At 55.8% G+C, this 24,017-nt stretch overlaps 1 protein-coding gene across 5 annotated transcripts; it reads right to left on the minus strand.

Annotated features, from left to right (window-relative positions):
* Positions 1-411: 411 nt before the first annotated feature.
* Positions 412-23,875, minus strand: BAHD1 (bromo adjacent homology domain containing 1). Of its 5 annotated transcripts, none has more exons than XM_004273998.4 (7): positions 23,508-23,875; positions 7,779-9,218; positions 5,630-6,012; positions 4,486-4,645; positions 4,006-4,082; positions 3,159-3,259; positions 412-2,677 (listed from the first exon to the last, which is right to left on the minus strand). In XM_004273998.4, the coding sequence occupies exons 2-7, from the start codon at positions 9,202-9,204 to the stop codon at positions 2,488-2,490; spliced, it is 2,337 nt and encodes a 778-aa protein (XP_004274046.1). In that variant the 5' UTR covers positions 9,205-9,218; positions 23,508-23,875; the 3' UTR covers positions 412-2,487. The 5 variants fall into 5 exon arrangements, with proteins under 5 accessions (XP_004274046.1, XP_033291690.1, XP_033291688.1 ...); XM_033435799.2 differs by lacking the exon at positions 23,508-23,875 and adding an exon at positions 23,323-23,450; XM_033435797.2 differs by lacking the exon at positions 23,508-23,875 and adding an exon at positions 23,237-23,254 and having other exon boundaries at positions 5,630-6,009.
* Between the last annotated feature and the right edge of the window lie 142 nt (positions 23,876-24,017).

The following is a 24,017-nucleotide window of genomic DNA, read 5'->3' on the forward strand; positions in this document are numbered from 1 at the left end:
TTTGGGGCTAGGGCTAGGTTGACTGAACCAAGCGTCCAGGCCGTCTGAGCCCTTGGCCTCATGATGCAGCCTTCAATTCCTCAGCAAGGAGTGCCAGTTGCAAGATACCAAGGCCCTCCAACAGTTTCTGCTGGCCAGTTCTCCAGAGGCATGATGCAAGGTGATGAGGCGGTATCTTCACCGCGCAACCACTTGGAGACCAGTTCCAAAGGATTTCACTCAGCCCACCACGATGCGAAGAAGTCACCTCCACATTCCCATTCCCTCTGTCTCCTCTCCTCCCGCTGTTTCCACGCACATTCCTGTGCTCTTTGCTTACTGACCTCAGTGAGCCCTTGCACTGCAGTGGTTAAGAGTGGTGAGCCCCTCTGCACCCACACACAAAAAAATGACACGACACACAGGAAATGGTCCTTTTCTAAATCAATACAATTTCTCAAATTTATTATTTTTTTTCTTAAAGAAGTACTTCTAATCTCTGTCAAAAGGAAGGTGAGGAAAGGTCCTCCCTCCCTTGTAAACACTGAAATACAGATCTGAGAAACCAGGGTCGACACACACAAAAAGTGCATTTTACAAAATATCAACTAAAATATATTTTACATGAATTATGCTTCCATTGAAATTCTACCAGCTGCATTTTCAGGTTCGAAAAAATATTTCCACATCTAAGAGATTTCAAAAGCATTTAAGTTGTGGGCAGTGGACCCTGCCTCCTGGGAGACGAGGGGCCTGATCTCCTGCTGGGTGAGGCTGGGCTCCTTGGCAGCAAGGGCCCAGCGCCCTGGGAAAGAGCAGGCTCCAAGGCTGGGTCTCCAGAGCCACCACGGCCCCACCCCACGGCCACTCTGCCAACCTCTCTTACTGCCCCGCCCTCCTGGACTGATGATGCCTTCCTCCAAACAGCTTATTCAATACAAGGGGACCCAAGTTCCTTCCCTTCAGATTTGGGGTTGGGCTTCCCAAGTGTAAATTCACCTCTGAATGGTCCAGGCCTCACCCAAGCCCAATGACCAATCAGGAGCAGCCATCTGCTCAGGGACAGCACAGGGCTGGGGGATCGCTGGGAGTGCCCTCAGGATTTACTTCCACCTCCCACCCAACTGTCCTCACCCAGTGCCACCTCCTCAGCCTGCAGGGTCTGTCTGCCCCTCCCTAGGGGAGGGGGACCCAGTGCTGCCCTCCTTGACTCCTGTCCCCAGGGTTGTGGCCTGTGGAATCACTCACGAGCATGTGCCCAGCGCCGGGCCCAAGCCACACTCCCTCTCCCTACCAGGCTCCTCTTTGGTACAAATAGGAAAGAACCAGACTGCTCCAGCTGCCACACGGAGTGCCCCAGGGCCAGGGCCTAGTTCTGGCAAGGATAGCAGGGGGCTGAGTCTCCTAATCTACTCTGGGGAGCAGCATGAGGTGAGAACAGGGCCCCTGGGCAACAGGAACAAACTGAAAATGCAGGTCCTTAGCTCCTAGAGTGAGTGGCTGCAGCTCAGCAGGTCTGTGGACTGATACAGTGTTGATTCTCGCTGGGATGTAAATTAGTGCAATCTACAAAAGACTAGGGTAAGAGGTGGCAGGGCAAGGGGAGCCACAGCACTCCTTTGGTTTGATTTCAGGTGGGTGTGGCTTGAAAAGTCATGTGTGAAGTTCTGCAAGAGGTTTCCTAAACCTCTAAGTGTAAGGCAAGAGGAAAAGTCTTCAATAAATCAGGTAGCAATTTTCCTTGCCCCCTGCCCCCACCCCCTCCCAGCTCCCTTCTGCTCTCCCAGACATGACAAACCCCATGTTGATCAGTTAATTTCTGGGAGGCCAGACCTGCTGGGTGGCCTTCACCAGGAGGTGGACAGGAAGCTGACTCCCACAAGGGGGCCACACCCATGACTGTGAGGGCTGGTAACTTGTCCCAGCACCAGGGGCTACTGCAGGGGCAAAGGAGGAATGCCAGAGAAAGGCCCCAAGTCCAGGAAGAGAAAGTCAATGCTCTGGGAGCCAGACTTTGGCTCCCTAGGCCTCAAAGGAATGAGCTCGGAGCTGTGCTAGAATCTGGGAGAGCCTGGTCCCAGGCTAATGGGGAAGCAGCGGGTCACAGTGGGTGAGGTAAAGCTGGCTCCCACTCCCCCCTGAAGGGCCCAGGGGAGGATAAAGAAGGGCCTGGTTCCTGAAGGACCTTCCCCCAATCCCCCCAGGGGCCATGCCCCTGAGGCTTGGCCCAGCCTCAGGAAGACTGCTTCTTCAGGAGCCTCTGCCCAGGGGACCACAGAGAGGTGCCCTGGGCCAAGCTGAGGGCTCTGATGCTTTTCGTTACCCTGGCCTCCCCTTCCCTCCCATGGGGCCCAAATCCATAGAGGCCCCTGCCCTCCCCCCACAAGAGAACCACAGGCCAGCCACCTCAGGCTCCTGTGGCCCCTTAACCAAGTGCTGTGCTTCAAGCAGTGCCCCTGCCCTGAGCCCCACTTGCCCGTGGGCAGCCCCAGTGTGGGCGTGAGGGGGCTACTGTGGGTTCTTGAGGATGCGGCCATGGCGGAAGTCATAGACATGGCGGCAAAGAAACACCAGCTCAGGGTCCGTGTCCTCGGGCACTGTGCGGTGTGGCGGGGTGGAGTAGTCCGCAGAGGGGGGCACCAGTGCTGTCTTTCGGCTGGGGAGACCCTCGCCTCGACGCTTGGCCATGGCACAGAATCTGCAGTGACACACCATTCGCTGTCTTTACCACAGCTATCTTAGCAGGAAGACCAATTCCTTCCCCACCCTGCCCAGAGGGCTGGGACACCCCCTCCCACCTCCACAAGGGCAGGTGCTGCCTCCATCCCTGTCCTGGGCCTATGCCCTCTCTGCCAACCATCTTCTCTGTCACTGGGGAACCACACCTACCAGGGCCTCCCTCCCAATCACCTGTCAATTCTCCTTGATTTTTTCTGAGAGCAGTACTCTAACTATCCCCGACTCTGCAACTCTGCCCCAATCACTCTGCCTCAGAGGGGGAACAATTTTTCTTTTTTTTTTTTTCCATAAAAATTACATGATGGAAGCAGACTGTGGGAAGAAAGTTCTAGGAGGTCAGGCCCAGTGAGTCAGATCCCCTTGGGGATCACAGGCAGCGCCCAAATAGCCCTGGGAAGTCTGAGGGGAGAGGCTAGCCAGAGGTACAGGGCACCACCCACCTGCAGTACTCAGCAAAGGTCAGCACGTAGCACTTCTCTTCAATGCAGGCCACACTATTCTGGTCCTGATGTCTCGATGCAAAGACTTCATTCTGCAAAGGCTCAAGGGGAGGGAGGAGGAGGTTGGCTACCAGGGTGGGAAGCACCTAGCTCCAGGAGCAAGGCAGACATTAACCACTCTGCTGGGACTCCTGACCTGAGATAGACAACTCCAGCTAGTGCCCAGGAAGCTAGGGAGCTTCCCTGGAATTTCAGCCTAACTGCTCCTCATCAAGCAGCCCAAGGCGTTCCTCCCAGGTCCTGTCCTACTCAGGAGCAGCCAAGTACCCGCTCCAGCCTCTGACTGACATCGGCCTCCCGACCCCCACCCCAGCCCAGGGGAGGAGAGGGGAATTGGTGTGCATTCTCCCATTTAGATGAAAAGTCCCAGAGAGGGGAAAAAAAGTAAAAGGGAGCCCAGACCGGGGGTGGAGAAACCCACACACGGCTTGGTAGATAGCAAGGGGTGTCAGTAGAGACTTTTCTCCCCTCCCTCTCCTGCTGCAGACAGTAAAGGTGTGCAGCTCCACCTCCCCTTTCCTGTCGCCAGGAAGACACAACTACTTGCTCCCATTCTGGCACCCTGCTCTTGGGGGCTCCCTTTCTGCCCCACCTTTCAAGACAAAGGTTACTATTCCCTTCAAAACATGAATTGGGGCAGTGTTGGGAAAAGAGGCTAAAACTCAGGCCTTTCCCCAGGTTCTCTGGTGTCCAAGGTAATGAGTCCAGGGACTTGAATGCCCAGGCTGCCCCACCCCCCCATACCACGTTCTCAGTGCCCCAGCCTCTCCCCCGCCAGGCAGCTCACCTCGTGCATGCTGGGACTGCGGCCTCCCTGTAAGTGCTCTGGTCTGTAATACCACAAGAGGCTCATCATCAGCTCTCCTAGGGGGGAAAGAGAAGCAATCAGGGCTTGAGCTGGCAGCTCCAGAGTTACTTAGATAGGCAGGCGGGCTGGCCACCTGCCCTGGAGGCTCATCCAACTTCAAAGCCTAGGCCAATTCTGCAGGCTCCGGCCACCCCTATCCCCTGCCTTGGGCCAAGTCTGGCAATTCAGTGGCCTAGAATGCTGTTAGGCATGGAGGAAGGAGGAGGAAAAGGCACTGACAGGTGAGGCAGGGTGACAGGCGCTCAGGCCCCGATGGCTGGAAAGGTTAATGAGCTGATCCAACCCAAGCACAAGGCCGTCTGCAGCCCTGAGCACCAGACAGACGCTGGCTTAGTGGAAGGCAGACTCTGCCAAGGACGCAGGACACTAGTGCCAGGTCGAACTCTAGACAAGGGGTACCTGATTCCGGGTTCTCCCAGAGGGCAGAGATCTTGGCCACATAAGGTGTGGACGTCTTTCGAGGGCCTGACTTGAGCAGGACAGTGTCCCGGACTCGGATCGTCTCTCCATGCCGCTGCACCGCCTGGTAGCTCTTTCGGATGGCTGGTTCCGGTTCATCCTGAGCAACAAACCAATGACACAAACAAGGCTTGTGGGGCCGCATTCAGCGTGCAGAGGGAGTGACATCCTCTCTGTGCTCTCCTCAGGGCAGTCAAACTGCTGAGGATGGGAGACTGCCAAAGTAGTTTGCACTCTGGCCCCTCCTCCCTGAGCCTGGCTTTCAGGGGCAGGAAAGGGAATCCTCACCGTTGGAGAGAGGAAGAGAAATGGGAACAGGGGTAAGAAAGTGGCTCGAAACTTCTGGGCCTGCACTCCAACCACCACACCCACGACAGCCGGCTCTCGTGCTCCAAGCCCCCAGCACCGGGCAGGTCCTCAAGATTCCTAATGGGCAGTCTGGGTTTGACTCTTAAACCACCATGGTATAAGCAGCAAAGCCTTATCACAGGCAAATGACTTAATCTACTGCTAAGCCTGTTTCCTCGTCTGTGAAATGAGGGTAGTTCTAGGACCACGGGGTGTGTGCGTACCTCACGGGGCGGTGGTGATGATGAAAGCGGATAATGCATGTAAAGTGCTTAGTTCGGTTCTGGCACCTAAGACATACTTAGATACATTTCAGTCTACATTCTTTTCATCATCCCAGATGTTCCTGTATCACCAGTTTTCTCTGCCTATCCCAATTTCCCCCATACATACTTATCCAAAAAGCCTCCAGGGAAGTCCTCCACTTTATAATCCGGGATGAGAGGTGAAGACACTTCAGGAGGCTTCCCTAAGAGTCGGTGACAGAGATGGCAGCCACCAGCTGTGACTGACTGTGCATTCCGTGACTCCCCAAGGCACAGGGCACAGGATCAGTACGGGTTGGGGGAGCAGGCCGGGCCAGTGTGATCAGTTCCTGGGGTACAACTGAGCTTGAACCCCTTGTCACTTCTCAGAGTGGCTAGAGCCAGGGGTTCCTGGGACCCAACTCACTGCAGGTCCTATGTCCCTAACCGCCACCCTCCCTTCTCCCCATCAGCTGAGAGCTGGCACTCACCAAGACATAGACGGCTTTCTCACAGGCAGCCCCAACGGGCACCCAGCCGTTAGTGCGGCGGCGGCGGCGGCGGCGGGGGCGTGGGCGCTGGACGCGAGGCTGCTTGGGGTGGCTGGGCCTGCGGGCAGCCTTGCTCCGCGCAGTGTGCCTACAGCTAGAGCCCGTGCGCAGACCTGACTTGGAGCCGCTAGGAGGCTTGGCGCTCTGAGGGCACGCGCGAGCTACCGTCTGGGGCTCCGAGGTGGGTGTCTGAAGATGGGGGACAGGCTCTGCTGCAGGTGGCACGCTGGGCACAGGGCATCCCAAGAGGGGGTGGGCAGGTGAGGCAGGGTGGCCGGCTTCTGGGAGAGGAAATTCCAGCTGGCCCAGGGACCTGCAGCCTTCTGGGAAAAGGAGAGAGGGAGGTCAGGGCAGGTAAGGATAAGCAGGGAACCCCCGGCCCCTCTGCTTTCAGAGCCGCCTTCTTTTAATTCTAAGCGTGAACCCAAAGGCCATTGAGGTGGCAGGTGGGGTCAGAGGCTGTTAAGGGAGATGATCAGTGACTGGCCAAGGGTTTTTCTTGACCTTGGAGACTGGCCCACAGACATCTCCATCTCCTCTTCTAGCCTGAGAGAAGGGGAAGTAATGGGAATGGCATCTCTAAGCTCTGACTTAATCTTCCTTCTCTAAGGTTTCCACCGTACTTAGGAGCAGGGGATCTGGAGTGAGACCAGGATATGAGTCCCAGATCTGCCACTTACCAGCTGTGTGACTTCAGGCAAGTCACTTTACCTTTCCGTGCCTTGCAACAGAAGTAGTAGTTGTGAGTATCATATAGTGTGTCCTAGGTGTTTTCCTATCAACATATTAATTCTTCAAATCCTTACAACAACCCTATGAAGTAGGTACCATTTACCCCCATTTTACAATTAAGGAAACTGAGACACAGGGTGGTTATTGGTTTGTCCCACAGTCACGTGGCTGAAGAAGTGGGGAGAACATTTCAGTCTGGCTCCAGAGTCTGTGCTCAATTAACAAGCCACATGGCCTCCCATATATAAAGCACTAAGAACAAGCGCCTGGCACATGGTGCTTACTGGTGTCCCAGGGCAAGGGGCTAGGGGTCTTGGGTCCCACAGTTCAAGTGGCTAGACTTAGAGAGTGGTACGGAAGAAAAAGAAGAGCCTAAAAAGAAGCTTGTTCTCATTTCTTAGAGCTCCAACTCATGCGAGAACCTGAAACAACCAGTCTGGCCAGAGTCAACCGGTTTATAAAGTTGTTTTATGGACCCCTTCAAGAAGGGCTGTGCAGGGGAGGGGAGAGCCCTGAGAAGGCCTGGCCCCTCACTTCACCAGCAGCAGGGCAGACCTGCTGGCTAGCATGGCTCTGGTCACCTCACTTCCACCCAGGAGCCAGGAAGGGAGCCTGGAGAGGCATGTGAGGACACTCCTGCCAGTTTGGGGAAAGAGAGATCACTTAGGGATGTCTCATCAACTACAGCACGAGACTCTCAGGTGTCTGGATCTTGCCAAGAAGGTAGACACCAAAGCCCAGGCCCTGATGGCAGCCTGTCTGTTCTCAGAGTGTGCCCACCCGGTCTGTACCTAGCAAGGTGATTCTAAGTCTGAGCATTACTTCTCTTTCAAGGCCTGTATGGCCAGGACGAAGCCGTCCTATTGCAGCTGGTACCACCTACGGGGCCTGGTACCCACCACCCCTCCCGTGAATGCTGAACTCGGTTGGCATGCAGATGGTCTGGGTTCCCGGGAAGTAAGGAATTCTAGTTTTCCTCGAGGAAGGCAGAAGGACATGGGAAGAACTTGGCAAAAGTGCTAATTTCAGCATCTAACTTGCTACTCAGAGTCTAAGAATGGGCATCCCAGTGGAGAGGGAGGAGAGACACACCCTGCCCACTTCGCCACCACAAAGCTACCTAACTGCCATGCCGAGAAACCTCCATAGACAGTGGGGACGGAGCAGGGCTGCTAAGAGCTAAACACGGGCCTCTTTCCTGGGAATCTCCTAGGCTGGGGGCACAAAACTAGAGGAATCCTCCCTTCTCAAAACCCCCGACTCTCCCACGCGGTAGACAGACGCCAGTGCGCCCCACCCTCCTGGGACACTGCTTCTCAGAGACTCCCTGGTGTACCCCACCTCCAGGAAGGCATACCTGCTGCAAAAGGCATTTTGTAGGGGCAGCCGCCACAGGTAGTGCCGATGTGGGTAAGAGACGGGGGCAACATTTCACAGATGCTGTAGCCATTCACTCCAGTATCCTCACTGGAGCAGTAGCGAGAACCCCATGGAGGGTGCTGGAAGTGGGTGCCCGTGGCGGGCACTGAGCTCGGGGCCAAGAGGAGCCCCGCGTTAGCTGCAGCCACTGGGGACAGCTTGTCCTCGGGGAGCACGGAGCAGGAGGGGTAGCCCCCACACCGCAGCCCGGCCTGGCTGCAGTACAGGTAGAAGCTGCCTAGCGCGGTGAGCTCAGGCCCACCACACAGGCCACTGTAGTCGGCGGGGTTGCCAGGCATCGGTAGCGGGGAGAGCTGGGGTGCGGGGAAAGAGGGCTGGTGCAGTTCCTGCTTGGGGGCAGGTGACTCCTCGCCTGGGCGCCCGGGCTCCGGCTTCAAGGCTGCTTGCCCACCCATCAGCAGGGGCAGGTGAGGGCGCAGCCCCAAGGGGCTCTCTAGAGCCTCGCTCAGGGGCTGGTAAGGTGGCTGGCTGGACGGCCCACGAGGGGTGGCAGATGGCCATGGCTCCTCGGGGTGTCCTTGCCAGCCGGGTGGGCCTGCAGCCTCCCCAGAGCCAGCCCCCTGCCGGGCCTTGGGATAGTTCTTGCCATTGACCTTGGCCCACTTTGGCCTCGGGGCCCTCAGTGCTGGTGGCTCAGTGGAGTGCCCATCTGCTTCTGGATGGGCACGAGGCGGCCGCAGGGGTAGCTCCCGCTCCTGGCTCAGCTTTAGGAAGGCAGCTGCATTCAGGCTGGCCAGTCTCTTGGGAGTTGGATCGCCATCTCGGCGGGCCCCTTCATCCGGTGCTGGCTCTGGGGACAGGTCCCGACTTCCTCCGAGGTCCCCCAGCCGGGGCCGCTTCTTGGAGGAGGCCCAGCCTCCAGTGGCCCGGTCACGGTCCCGGCTGCGGTGGGGGTCTCCCCCTCGGCTGCGGCGGGTGCCCATCAGGCTACTGGTCTCTTCCCGCTCCAGCAGCAGGTTATTGAGGGCCTCAGCGTTGAGGGAGGCCAGGCGCCGCTTGCGGGGCTGGGGGAGGCCAGTGTCCTCACTGGATGGGGCCGGGCTAGGGGGCTTGGGCAGGTCGGGGGGCAGCTCATCAGCCTCATCTGCGCTCCGTGGACCAGCCACATTCTCCAGGCGGGTCAGCAGCACTTTGCAGGCCTTGGGCTTCTCGGGAATTAACGGGCGCTTCCGCAGTGGGTAGTTCTTGCGGCGCCCCGTGAGGTGCCCTGGGCTCTCAGGAGGACCTGGCTCCACACCCTCTGCCCCCTGCTCCATACTGCTGCCTTCCATCTGCAGGGGCTCCTGGCGGCCCGTGGGGCCCGAACTCAGCATGGAAAGAGACTTCCTCCGAGTGTGTGTCATGGAGTACCTCCAAGCTGCAGGACATAAGGCAGGCAATGAGAGAAGCCTGCCCTGGCCTGCTTTCTCCCCCACTGCAGCCCATCCCGCATCCCCTGCAGTAACTCTGGCCTGCATCCCCTGCAGTAACTCTGGCCCGCATCCCCTGCAGTAACTCTGGCCACTCACTCCATCTCCAGCTTGGATGTTCCCGGGACACCCCCTTCCAGAGTGCAAAGGTCTAGCGGGGTCAGGCTACCAGCAGCTGTGCAAGGACTGGCTGCCCCACTCTCCTCTGAACCAAGCCCCTGGGGACCCTATGGAGCAATGCAAACCCCAGAGCTGGAAGACAGAAGAAGCTGGGGGCAAAGCTCTCGGTTGTCTCCACCTGTTCTTCTCCCACTAGATACTCATCGTAGGACAGGAGGAGACTGTCCTGAGGACATGGATCCAGGATAGGGGCTTGGGTGGTGGGAGCCCACCAATTCCTTCAAAGACATTATCAGTCCCCTCCCCCTTCTCGAGGCTTCTGAGATTGGCCACAGGAGGATAAGGAGATGGACAGCGAGGAGCTGAGATGAGGAACCTGCCTGCTGGGCCGTGGAGGAGGCAAAGTCCACCTGTGAGGACACCTGCCTGGCACATACAGCAGGACAGCCATAACCTGGGTATTGCTGGAAAGCCCCCTCAAGAGTGAAGGCCTGGCTGTGAGGAGCCTGTGGGGGGAGGTCTCAGCCAGCCCGTGGAGCCAGCCCCACCTTAGTTCAGATTCCAAATGGCCCAGTGCCCGTGCCTGGGGGAGGGATGTCAGTAAGGCTGGGGCCAGCATTCCCAGGTAGGAAACCCAGGGACCACACTCTAGACCTGTGGTACAGCTTTAAAGGCCCACCAACCACTAAGAGCTGGGAAAAGAAAGTACCAAATAGAAGAACTAACTCAGGCGACAAACCCAGGCAGCCCTGTTAGTCCTGCCTTATTCCTCAGGACTCCCTCCTTGTAGGCAAGATGCCAGGCAGGGGGCAGGATGGGGGTGAGTCACAGGAAACCCAGAGCTCCAGACAGAAAATGCCTGCGACCAGGCATCATCCCTTAACTTTGCTTAGCAGACACCCTCCCCACCTCCAACATACCTGGGCCCCCCGGGCACCCCCGTAAATGAAAAAGGCAGCAGGCTGTGTGCAGGAAGCTGGCACAGCCCAGGCAATGGAGAGCTGAGGGGCAGGGTTGGGGGGACGGACACTGCCGGCATCGGTGGTCAGAGACTACTATGCTGTTCACTCCCTACCTACACCCCAACAAAGCAAGATGCTGCTGAGTAAGGTGTCAGACAGAGCTCTGCCCTCCCCAGCACTCTGGGACCCCTCCTGCCCAGCAAGCTTTTCAGCTTGATTTCTCTGCTGCTATTGTTATTCACTCTCGCTCCACCAGAGGAGCTGGGAGCAGTCCCTGCAGGGCCAGGATTTAACCCTGAAAGTCCCAAGCCTGAGGACTCCCAGGGAATCCAGAGCCCTTCCAGTAGCTCCTGTGGCCTTGGGCCAGTGGCTAGGGTCACTGGGTACCCTCTACCCTCTCTCCAGAGACATGCCACTAGTTGAGAAAGAGTGCTCCAAAAACCAGGCTGAGGGCAGCAGGGGTGTCCCTCACCCCTGAGAAAGAACTTGGAAAACTGGAAATGGGAGGCGGGGTGCCAGGCATTGCTCTGGCCACATGCGGGGACCTGCATACCCAGAGACTAGGCCCCAGGCAGGACAGAGAGCCACAGAGGCAAATCCATTCATTCCTGAAGCACAGACTGGAGTGCTCCTGAAAAACCTCAGGCATCTGCTAGGCTACCTAAGACGCTTTCTTTCTTCTAATCAGGGTGTCCACCCATCCCTGATTGCTCAGCACGCTTATTAGCCCTCAAAAGAATCCCAGTTGCTTATAACCCCAGGCCCTTCCCTCAAGGGCAGGGCACCCCTGTGCCAGAGGTGAAGGAGCAGGAACAAGGAGAAGCACATCTGTATTTCCTAGGGAAGCCTGCGCCCAGCCCTCCCCCACCCCCAAAGGGCCTGGAGAAGGAGGACAGTGAATAGACCACACAGTTGAGCAGGGGCCAAAGCCCCTCAACAGGCCCCAAGTTACCAGAGGAGTCGGGCCTGGGAATGGCCGGTGGCCAAGGCTGAGGTCACCTGGGCTTATGGCCTTTAAGGACATGGACACCAAGCAGAGTAAGGAGGAGTAGATGGGAAAGAGAAAGCGAACACAGGGAGGTGTTTCCAAGCCTGGCCAATGAAGAGCTCTTAGCAGACCATGGTCGTCCTTGGTCTGCCCTCGCTTCCCCCCACCCTCAATTTGCTGGTAGACTTGCTACATGGATGGATGGCCCAGGGATTCTGGGATACTTGGTCCCACTCAGTCTTTCCCTTGCAATATGAAAAAGATTCGGAGAAAAGCCTTCCACTTTCGGGAGTCTGTCCCCAGAACCTGGGAATTTGTTTCCGGCGAGTATCTCACTCCTTCACCTCCCTCTTCGTCCCTCAGGGACACCCACTGTCCCTGAGGCTGATGATCCCAGGAAGCTTCTAAATCAAAGGGTGCAAGTCACATTTTCAAATCAAGCATATTGGGCCTCCTGCTAGCCTCCCTTGAATTTGCCAAATCCCATCACCCGCAGAACTCCTTGCATTCACGTGGTGCCTAAGGCAGCAATGTCACTCACGCTCCTGAGGAGAGGCTGGGGACTCTGCTGCCTAGCGCACTGCACTCCAGGCTGAAGAGAGTCAGTGAGTCATGCTTTGAAGCCAGATGGACGTGTGAGAACTTCGGCAGCAGCTTTTCCCTGGGGTGGGGCTGGGTGGAGGGGCGCCCAGCCTGCCAGGGCCCCTCCAACCTGCAGGGGTGGCCCAGCTCAATGGGGGAAGAAGATCCCGGGAAAGCAGGAGGCTTGGTTCCCATTCCAGCTCTGCCAACCATCCTGCTGTCCTGTCCCTCCCACTTACACACCAGCTCAACCAGGAACTTTCTGCCACTACCAACAGACAAGAGTGCCCTGCTTCTCTCAGACTACCCTCCTCTTCTCTGGGAAGCCCTGTCCTCCCAGGGGCAGGTAGTTCAGGCACCCTCGGGAGAAGGTTCCTAGGAGGGACTCCCCAGGGCGTCGTAGAGCTCGCCTAGACCATGTCAAGGAAGCCCTCACTGAAGAAAACCAGTCTGAAGCACAGTGGCCGGCCGGTGGTCCTCCGAGCCAAAGACCCAATGAATCAAAAGTTGAATCCAAAATCACAAGCCTGACCAGGGCTGGGAGAAGTCATCTCCACAGAAATAGAAAAGGAGGGAGGCCTTGTCTTTTGCCCTCAAGCTGCAGCAGCACCTTATACGTAGCCCCCACGGCCCACCAGGGCAGGTGGAGGACACCCAAGGTACTGTGTGCAAGAGCAGGTCAAAGGCCTGGAGGAGATGGGCTGTGGGCACCAGAGGAGAAACGAGGGCAAGGGTGGGGGCTTGGATGAGCAGGTCGAAACCAGATCACTCCCCCAAGCAGAGGCTGCCCTGGGGCAGAAAGAGGCCCTCAGCCTTGGCCATGGCTCTCCCTAACTTACCCAGCTCTAGGCCACATCCACACCCCCATCATTAGGAGTTCAGGACCCAGGGCTCTGCCCCACTGCTCTTCCTGAAACCTCTCTTACCCACTGCACTTGAAATTATGCTTTTCAGGCTTTTTGGTTTATCTGTAATGGGAGGGAGTACTTGGGGTTGGGGGGGCGGTCTTAGGTAAGAGCAGACCAGGTGGTCCCCTGGGTGAGGGTCAGGAAGGGCCCTGACCCAAGCCACCTCCCTCCAATTACCCCTAAAGCCACACAGTAGGCACCGAGTTAAGTAAGCACTGCCCACTTCTGCAATCTCTCTTGGAATAAAATAACCCCCTCCGCCACCCCTCAACGGAATAATACTTTTTCACGAACACTGAATTTCTTGAATCTGCTATCAGAGAAGAAAAGCAGGAAGAGCACAAAGGCAAGCTCCTGTTCTTTTAAATTTAGTTGATGTTACTTCATGGAAAAACAGAGAGGTGAGCTGCTGAAATTCTTGTGATAAAGCCAGATAAAGATGCGGCTGGTATCTCCTGAACCCCCTAGAGCCGGTAAAATGGAAACAGCCAAAGCTTTAAGTCAGCCAGACCTGGATCCAGCTCTGGCCCTCATGAGCAACTTACCTAACTTTGCTGAACTTCAGATGCCTCATCTCAAAGAGACACATCAGAAAGAACTTTACTTAAGAGTGGTGGTGAGAATGACACTAGGGACCATGCAGGAGCCTAGCAGAGTAGGAACCGGGCAGGCCAACATCCTGGGGATCCCCCTCTTTCAGACCCACAGACAGTGGAGGGTGGCCTGCCCTCAGCTCTCGAATCCCCACATTAGGAGGAATCCAGAGCCACCGGGAGTGGTGAGAAATCTGAAAACGCAGCCTGTACCTGACCCCTGCTCTGCTACCGTTCCATTGAAAACACCCGAGTGTCCACCCCGGGAAATGCAGCCGTGCCACCCGTATCCCACTCGGGACCCAGTCTGGGGTGAACTCTGGGGGGCTCGGTTTACAATGCAGCGAAGAGGGCAGGGGCAGAAACTGTATCCCACAGACCCTGAATAACAGCTCCACGCCTCCAAGAAACAAGAAAGGCGAGATCTTCAGATGCTAAAGGCCCAGGGGATGGGGTCAGAGGGCACTCGCTCTGCCTGCTGCTGCCATCTGACTGCAGCTTCAGTGCAGGCTCCCAGAGAGAGCAGAAGCCTTGGCTCCAGCAGCTCAGACCTCAAGCCCCAAGGTACTGCCCCGAAGAGAGGGCCTCCCTCGTGCCCATTCAGCCTCACTTGCTGTGGGTACTCAATTTACTCTGCAGTCAGGCTGGGACCCTACAAACACCTGGGCAGGAAGCACGGCGCCTGACCAAAGGGAACTGGCCTGACCCGTCTGGATGCGGCTTGTTTTATAGACTGCCCTCGGGTCGTGGCCATCTGAGGAGCTGGGCCCGCCTGCCCCGGAGGCACCAAGCCTATCTCTGGCCAGTCGACCACCTGCTCCTCACACTTCACACTGGGGGCTCCCAGGAGCCCAGAGAGGCAGGAGCAGCAGTGCAGGGGAAGGCCCACCCCCACCCCACACAGGGTCCGGTGCAGCCACCGGCCCAGCCCCACAGCCGGGCCCCACCTTTGGCTACTCCTGTCCACGCTGAGCATCCCAGCGGGAGCGCCCAGACACACGCGCCCAGAGCTACACCTGAGCATCCAGAACCTCCACGTACTGCTGGCTCTGGACCCAAGGCCAGATATCACACCTCTTGTTAACATCTCTGTGGGGAGGGAGGGGACTCAGACTATGAAATGGACCTCTCCATTTTACATTAGAATTGCAATTAAGTACAGGAATATAGTAACAATAGATTTGGTGGAATCTCCTTCACCTTCTCACTGGAAACAGCCAGTCCCTAGTCTCAGGGCAAGGCCCTTCCTTGCAGGTAGGGGGGCTGAGAGTGAGGGAGACAAGACTTACCCCTGGGACCTATAAGTCAATATATACACACAGACCCCTGAGTGAGGACAGTGGGCAGAGAACACTGTATTTTAGTCATACCACAGTGCTCTGCTCTAAGAAACTCAGCCCTGACAAATTAGAAGGTAATCACGTGCAATACAAAGCTAGTCTGCAGAGGCTTCCTCTAAGGCACATGTCCCTACTGAAGGCAACCTACCTTCCCCTAGCTTCTTCCCAGTGCCCAGCTCCTGTGTGCACCAGGCAGACCTCTATGTGCAGGTGTCGGTCCAGCTAAGCCAGAGCACCCGTCGCTCACTCCCAGGCACACGGCACCTCTTGTGACCTTTGCTCATTCAGCCAACGTTTGCTGGCCCCTCGCCACAGCTCAGCAAGGCAAGACCCACACGGGGCTGGAAGCCACTTCGTGCCACTGCTAATCCGAAGTGGGTTTGGTCAATGGCTTGAACTTCTCTGAGCCTTGGTTTCCTTACCTACACAGCAGGGTTGTTATGAGGATCAAGTTAAATAAGAGTGTGTGTCAACTGCCTAGCAGAGTGCCTGGTATACAGCAGGCGCTCAACACAAGCTCATTCTTTCCCCATACATGTCAAGTATCACGCCAAGTGCTGAAGAAAAATGCAAAGCAGACTGAGGAACTGGAGCTTGGGCTGGTAGGAAGACAGAGGGCAAGACAGCGTGACAGGGCTGTGACTGAGGGCTCGGAGCTCGGTACAGAGAGCTTGGCTCCATGGCAGCTTCCCAGAGGGCACATTTGAGCCAGGACTTTCAGACTCTTACTGAGGGTCTACGATCTACTTCTTGCCAGGTGTACTAAGCCCAATGGGAAATGGGCAGCACTTTGAGAAATGTGCTTCCTAAACATTTGGAAAGGGCGGGAGACAAATGCAGCTTTCCCCAGACTCACCACCATTGGCTCCATACAGGATTACTCCAGGCTGGGGGACAGGGAGCGCCAGGCTAAGGCTCCCTCAGACCCTCCCACCCAGACTCCACAGTGCACAGACCAGGCCAGAAGCAAATCTCCTCCTGGAGCAGGACCCATTTGCTCCCGGCAGTTAAAGTGTGGAAAAAATAAAGCAGGAACAGGGACAGGGAACCTCAAGGCTCAGCAACAGGTCAACCAGGAGGAAACCTCGTGTACTGATGCACCGTTCTTCAAAAAACGCAACAGCTCACCAGCCTGCTCCGGGCACCTGCCCAGGAGTGGCAAAGGATATGTGCTGGTTCAACCACCAGGACACTCCAGGAACCAGTAACTTGGATTTCTAAGATGGCGTGCCGAGACTGGAGGTGCAATCTCTTGTCCTGAACACAAGAAACTGGCCAGCCAGGCCAACATGGGAGCTCTGCCCTTAGCCTCCCCAGCAAAGTGCTGATGTCCTGAATGAAACAGCCATGAGGAACAAGACCCAAGACCAGGGCTTCCCAATACTCCCACAGCGCGAACAGAAACACAGGCAGCCAACCTGAATATCTCACGCCTAACCAATTAACTGTTTAGTAACACCCTCATTATGCAAGCTCTGCAGGGACAGGCAGGCTCTGCCTTCCTTACCAATAAATCTTATCCACAGGGCTTAGTAAGAGCTTACTGAACAAATGAAGATCTGGGTGCCCACCTGCTCCATCCCATATAACATTTCCACCCTAGACTGATGGCCCAACTTACAGCCCAGAGAAACTCTGACCTCCAAACTATCCCTCATCCCCAGGAGTCCACCTTGCCTCTTCAATATAATCTACAGTTCAACAGGCTACTTTAGGAATTCTCTCATATTACACAGCACAACCTTCTTCCACGACTGTCCTCTTTCTTCTCTCTCCCAACCTGCCTAGCTATCTCAGGAGACTATTCCTCTCGTTCCACTTACTTCTTACAGTCACCGTCACTCTCATTCATCCTTGCCACCCCCCACTCCCGGTGGCTGATATCATCTCACCCTAACGTGGAGAAAACAGAGAGGCAGAAGGACTTGCCCACACTCCCACACCATCGAGGGCAGAGGCGGGGTGGCTGGTGTCAGTCCCCAAGCCCACGCCCCAAACCGCAACACAGGACGGCTGCTGAGTCACAGACCAACATTCGAGATCAACTTGCATGTGCAATTCTGCTTCTCTGTGCTGTTTTAATTATTGGCATTAACACATTATTAGTTTTTCCTGATTTTTCACGACAAAAGAATTGAAAATGTACTACGATTAAGAGCCATCTATATACTGGCCAGGGAACATAAACATAATTTTACAAACTGTTTCTACAGAAAAGTCTCTCAAAGTTCCCAATATGCTCTTAGATGCACTTCTGAAACAAACCCATTTTATATCCTCGAAAGGGGTAAGGGCTACAAAGACATGTTTTCTTGATTTTAACAGTCAATCCAGGAAAGGAGTCTACAGACTGCCCCCCAACCCCATGCATCTAACCACGTCTCGAATCAGATGAAATCTCCATCACGGACTGCAATGAAGACTGAAATTTGGTCATCACACTCCAAACAGCCATCTTAATATTTGAAGATGTATTACCTGACCTCTATGGCTACCTCTTTGGGCCAAATAAGTCCAAGTCCTTCCAATTTTCTCTGACGATTATCTCGTACAGTCATTTCATCTGTTTTACAATTCTTTTCTACACTTTGTCCCAACTGTGTGAACGCCTCCAGGGACACCCCTCACTACTGAGGAGGGCCTGCTGACCCTGACTATAGTGGAATCGTGACTCCATCTTCCATTCTGGCATACACATCAGGATATCCTGGCATCAAGCAACACCCTAATACCTTTGCTGTGGTATCTGCAAAGATGCTCTAAAAACTAATAATTCACCTCTAGGGAATTCCCTGGCAGTCCAGTGGTTAGGACTTGGCGCTTTCACTGCTGAGGCCCCGGTTCAATCCCTGGTAGGGCAACTAAGATCCCACAAGCTACAAGACACAGCCAAAAAAACAGTAATAATAATAATTCACCTCTAAACCACCTGGCCGGATGAGAATGTGATTAACAAACTGAATTTTCCCCAAACATTTAGACAGGCAGCTGCCGTTGAAGAAGGGCCACCCCTCTCCTCTGCAGGTAGGAAACTGAAAGAGCTGCATGTAAGGAGGGCTGGGGCCCAAACAGGCACTGAAGATGGAAGGGAAGTATGGGGTGGTAAGTACCACTCCAGGTGAGACCCTGGGGTCACAAGAGGCAGAGACACACCAGGTGTCTTAACACACCAGGTGTGTTAAAGCCCCCACCCCCATCCCGCAAACCTATTGGAACAGAAACATAAGAAAAAAGATGCAGACCTCAAGTTTCTGCCTGGCATTGATCCTGTTAACTAAGACCAGTCACTTGTCATTTTTTCATTCAGGTAACTTGGTTATGGTGCCTCAGAAATAAGTTCCTATTTCAAACCTCAGAGAGGCTGAGAGACAAACCCATTCTCTTATTCTTGGTGCCTGCAGAAGATCTCAAGGGCAATGTTATTATTATTGTTATTATTACTGGTGGGACGCTGAGACAGGTTAATAACAAACCATCTTGCAGGTGTTTCCCACTGGTAAAAATGGAATCTGGATGAAAATGCTTCCCGGGACATCACACAAAGTCCTGGATGTGACTTTGCCCTGAGGCCTGCTCACCAAACCCACCACAGTTAGATCCCCAGCCGCTAGACCAAGTCACCTAGGGCAGGACACCAATACCTCCACTGCACCCCAGGGCCAGGCTAGTACTCAGCCACTCTGCAAAGCCAGCTCATTGGAGCCAAGGGCACTTGTCTGGCCCTGAGCAGACCGCCTGCAGCCTCAGCCTCACGGCCACTGCTGCTGCTACTTCTCCCTATTAGCCGGTTTACTGCTCATTAGTGGCAGTACCAGGAGGTGAGCAGGGGAAACATAAAGGAGCTGAAATTCAAACCAGTCTATTTTACTACAGTTAGGTGTCTCCCCTAAAAACAGGCAGGATTTCATCATCCAGGACCTCCCTGTCCCCTTCTCCGGGGAGGTAGAAGCAGCCTGAAGGGTGAGGCGCTGCAGAATCTCAGAACCCAGGTGCCAGGAGCCTATGCTTCTAATCATCACAGGCTCTTGACTACATGCTGTATTGTCCACCTTTTCAGGGTTAGCAGGCACTTCCAGCCATGAGGTGGCCCATCACGTCAAGGCCGGGGACCTGCAGAGCAGGAGCACTGGGGCTGCCCTCCGTGTCAAAGCACACTCTTCTTGTCCCTCCAAAGTCCCCAGCACAATGGCAAGTTCACAAAGGAAGTGAGTTCTGCCAGACTATGCTAGCAAATTCCCACAAATACTCGGGCTGGGGTAGTATTGCTTATGTAAAATGCTTCCCCATTGAGAAATGCTGCTTTATTTACATTCTTCACAACCCATTCATAAAAAGGAGGCCCTTTAATGTTGGGGCTGTTCGTATAATGCTCCATAAACCCGGCAGCTTCAACTGGCGGCCTTAGTTCAACACAGGCAACTTCTCAACTCCAGAGACATTTTCCCCTTAAGCTTTTTTTTTTCTCTTTAATGACACCTTGCGACAGGGCGCTGAGGCCAGATGTTGCCGGAGCAAGGCCAAGAGGAGTAAGAACAGATAAAATGAAAACACACAAGTCCTCCTGAATGCTGGGACAGAGGTGGGGAGGAATGAAAATAAAGAAATCGAAAATCTCCACAGAACTCCAATGTGAACTCTGTATGCTGGGAGGCTTAATTCCTTCCAGGTTTACTGAAACTTCCTTTATGGATGTCAAAACGCTCCCCAACTTACACCTCTATGTACCAGAGACAGTGTGGAGGGGATTTTTTTTTTTAACCCCAAAGGAAAAGATAGAAAAAGGCTCTTTTTGGTTTTTAATCTGCATTGTGGGTGAATTAAATAAGCAGAAATTTTCTCTGATTCTTTGTAAAAGTGTTCCAGGAGCTGCTAGATCCAAGAGGGGCACAATTTGCTTAGAGTGGAGCAACTCAGACCATCCTCAGAAAGAGAGGAAGGGCCGTGTTCTAGGACACACAGCACAAACAGCCCAAGCAGCTGAGAAGAGAGGCCAGGAGATGCATTATGAGGTAACCTGTCTCCTACTACTGTAGAAGCAAGGAGGAGAGAAGTAGTGCGGATTTTTTTTTTTTAATTGACGGGGGAGCGGTCTGCATTGCCATGGCAACTGTGAGGGGTGGCATTCCTGCTTGGAAGGGAAATGCTGGTCCATTAATCATCAAACTGGGGCACAAAAGGGAGGTTTGGGGGAAAGGGGATGGATGCGGAATTTATTTTTTCAATGTCTAGACTCAAACCAGTCACCAGTCCTCTCTCCCATTTCTCCCATGGCCCAGGGTTGGTGGTAAACAAAAACGGAAGTTCCAAGAGAGCTGGGATCATAAGCTCTCCTTTCTGATGGGTCCAGTGTGGGACTAATGGTGCCTCCCATATCAGCGATGCCTCTATAAACAACTCCTCCAACATCAGTCCCCAAAGCCCTGTCCACACGCCAGACCCAGGAATCTTCCTTTTCTGTTCTCAGAACCGTGTTTTCTCCCCCATTTACACCCAGGATTGAGAAGGGATAAAACATATGGATTCATTTAGCACGGACAACAAGGAAAATTGCCTAAGAGCAGCAAAGCCGGGTAGCGAGAATGTCCTGGTAAGGTAGGAGGAAAACAGGATTACAGTCCTTTTCCAATTCATGTCTATACGGTATCATGTGAGCAATCCACAGGACAGACTCTTCACCAGCTGGAATATCAGAAGCAATCATTTGCTCCCCACGCTAAAGCACCCCAAATACACCCTATGTATATGCCTTAAAAAGGTCAGAAACCACCAAGAACTCCTATACTAGCATTTCTAAGGAAACAGAAGGGAACGTTTCCCTTCCGCTCCCACTCAACTAAGCAGCCAACTGCATTTATTCATTCAATAAAAACGATGTGCACAGCACTATACCAGAAATCCTAGAATACTCACACACACACAAAGGTTTAATACTCACACTGTCCTTGTCCTTAAGAAACTTCCAACTGACAAAAACACTCAAGAAGACACCATGTTATAAAATCCAGGGTCACAATCTCAGAGGCAAGCAACGCTGGCCTGGAGTGGTCTGAGATGAAGGATGAGAGTAGGGTTCAGGCAGGAGAAGAAGAAGGCAACGGGCTCCTAACTGGGGACAACTGGCGAAATCAGCAGGAGCAAAGATGCAGGGAGATAAACATGCACAGCGCAGCATGGCTAGGGGAGAGCCTTAAGGGAGACTGTCTAGGATGAGACTGCAGGAAGAGGGGAGTCACTGCAAGTTTGTGGGTAGGGGAGTGACATGGGGAAAGGAGTGCTTTACAAAGAATGATCTACCAGCTGTGTACAGACTGGATCAGAAGGGCCAGAGGAAGCAGGAGGGACAGGGAGGTCATGATAACAACATAGGCCTGACATGGGAACAGCAGGGCAACAGAAAGGAAGAAAGGGAGGGAGATATAAAAAAGAGAGAAACTCTTCATTGGCTAAACTCTCCAGAGCAAACCCTCTTAAACACTTGATCTGACATGAGTCTCCTGCCAGGTAAGAGCCTGTCAAAGAGGGAATCATTGTTTTGGCCATTCTCCTTTAGGTTCTCCTTTAGGCCAGACAGGTCACCCCCTTCTGACTGCCACCAAAAGAAATCACATACATACTGGAGAGCCCCTCAGGAGACACAAAGACCTTGAGATGCTGCATCATCCTCTGGATCTTAGACATACAATTAAATTCTCTCAGAAAAACTTTAGTCTCCTGCATGAGGTAATACCTCCCTTTCCCACAAGCCTCAACTCCACCCAGGCTGGGGTCTAGACCCTCTTGGGGAGGGGGATGGAGGGTGGCTATGAATTAACTCCATGCTCAGACTAAGCAAGGGTGACAGGCGGTTTTCCCAAGGAGGGATTACAGTCAACCACAGCTGGGAGCAGCTCATAACCAAAACCTTCCTGGGGTGGGACCCAGATTTTATCAAATATATACATTCTAAACACCCTAAGTCTCCCTGTTTTTGTGGTCCCAACTCTTCCATTAAGTATGGGATCACAGGAGAGGGCACAGGAGCTCTGAGTGGGTTTTTACATATGCAAAAACAGCATCCAGCTTAGAGCTGGTAACTGGTGGGGTCAGAAGCACTCATGGCTTAAGCCACTGGTTCCCAAATGTCCTCTACTTGGCCAAGGACAGTGGTGTTCCTCCAAGACATGTGGTCTCTCTGGGGTCCTTTTCTCCTTTTTGCAGAAGGCATGGGGGTGGAAAAGGTGGGAGGAAAGTCTCTCAGGTGATAGAAAGGAAACCTTTTTTATTTAATAATTAAATTCCTGCCTGGGTTTATAAACTCAGCTTCTCATTTCTCTATGTGAGTACCTTCTTTCACTAGTGCTGAAGGCAGTTGTCCATGGATTGCTGGAGCACTTCTGGGAGGTATTTCCTAGTCCCCAGTCCAACTGGTCTTCTGCCCTCTTAAGACTAATGACAATGGGCGACTGGGAGATGTCCCAGGTGGGAATAACCCTCTGCCTGTGGACAGAGTCTTCTTGCTGAAACCCCTCAGTCCTGGCAGGCTCTAGAGCTGCTCACCGGACTCTCTCCTGGTGACTCCTGCAACCCGGTCGCCACCGGCCAGGCCCACCATGTGCACACCCCCACCTCTGTCCCTCTGCCCCACTGGGTCGACCCCACTCTTCCCAGAACAGCGAGGTGATCCGAGGCTGGAGCCGTGAGCCAGTGCCGCAGCTCCTCCCGGCGGTCGTCCCGGCCCCCGCAATCCCCAGGGCAGAGTCCGGCCCGGTCGCCCTCCCCTTGGGGTGGGTGGCTCGGACCCGCTCCCCTCCCCGACGCCACCACCTGCGCCCGCTCCGGCGCCGCCTTTGTCCGGCGCTTCGCCGCCAAGCGGGCCCCTCGGGCCCGACCTGACCCGGCCCCCGGCCCTGGAGGAGAGGCGGCGAGGCAGGCAGGGCCAGGCCCGGCCGCGAGCACTGGGTCCCGCTGTCACTTAGAGGCGGTCTGACAACTTCGATCCCCCGCCCCACCTCGGACTCGGCCGCTGCTCCGCACGATCCCCGCCGGGCCTCCCGCGGCCCACACTCGCTTCTCGAACCGGTTCCCTTCCCTCTTCGGCGCCTCCCTTCCTTCCAGTCCGATCGGGTCTGGTCTACACTACCCCCCGCCCCGGTGTGGCCCCCATCCCCTGCCCCCCATCCAGCAATAACCGGTCAGCTCCCTGCGCGGGAGGGCGCCCCCCACCCTGTGCTGGCGATCCCGCGGCGCCGCCCCCAGCCGCGGCCCCTTGCCTCGGGGACCTCGATGGGGGGAGGGGGCACGGGGGGGCGGGGGCCTCGCCGCCCGCGCACTCGGAGGCGAGCCGGCTCTGCCTCGGCGGAGAAACGACCGGCGTCCTCCCGCCCTCCGCCACCCGGGACGCCCGCGCCGCCGCCGCCCGGCCAAGCTGCCACACTGCGGCCCCCACCCACCCCGCCCCCGGCCTGCGAAGCGGGCGGCCCCCAGGGGCTGTCACCTCGAGGCGCTCCGCACTCCCCGATGGCGGGACCGTGGCGCCGGACCCGGGGGAGAGAGGCGGCACGAGCGAGCGGGCGGCCGCACCTGCTTCGCGTCGTCCGTCCGTTCGTCCGTCCCTTCCCGGGCTGGCGGGGGCGGCGGCGCGGCGCGCTCGGTGGGGCGCGCTGACGGGCGACCGGTCCTCTCCCCTTCACTCGTCTGCCTCCCTCGCTCGCTCCCTCCCGCTCGCTCGCCCCTTCCCCCATCCTCGACCGCGGCCCCTAGCTCACCGGGACGGCGGCGCGGACGGCGCGGCTCTGGGCTCCCGCAGGCCCCGGCCGGGCTGGAATCCGGCGGCTGGAACCCCCCGGGGGCGCTCAATTCCCGGGCTCCACGCTGCTGCGTCAGCGCCTCCTCCTGGGGGCCGGGGCCGGGCGGGCGGAGCGGGGGCCGCGGCCGGGCGGGGCCGTCGGGGGGGCGGGCGCGCCTGGCCGGGGCGGGCGGACGGTGGGGGCCGGACGGGCGGGGCAGGCAGCCGGACGGGCGGGCGGCGGGGGCCGGGCTCCGGGATCCGCTACGCCGCTCGCGGTTCCCCCACAAACTCCCCGAGAGCGGAGCCTCCGCCGCCCTCCTTCCTGCTTCCTCGTCCCCAGCCAATCAGCAGCGCGCCCCTCGGCCAGCTCCGCCAATCAGCCGCCCCGCCCTGCGCTGGCCCCGCCAGCCAATCCGGCCCTCGGCTCCCCCTCCAGGTCTCCAACCAATCAGAACCGTGGGTCGGTCGTCCCAACGCAGGGGGCAGC

This window comes from Orcinus orca, chromosome 2 (assembly GCF_937001465.1).
Source record: "Orcinus orca chromosome 2, mOrcOrc1.1, whole genome shotgun sequence".
Taxonomy (NCBI): Eukaryota; Metazoa; Chordata; class Mammalia; order Artiodactyla; family Delphinidae; genus Orcinus; species Orcinus orca.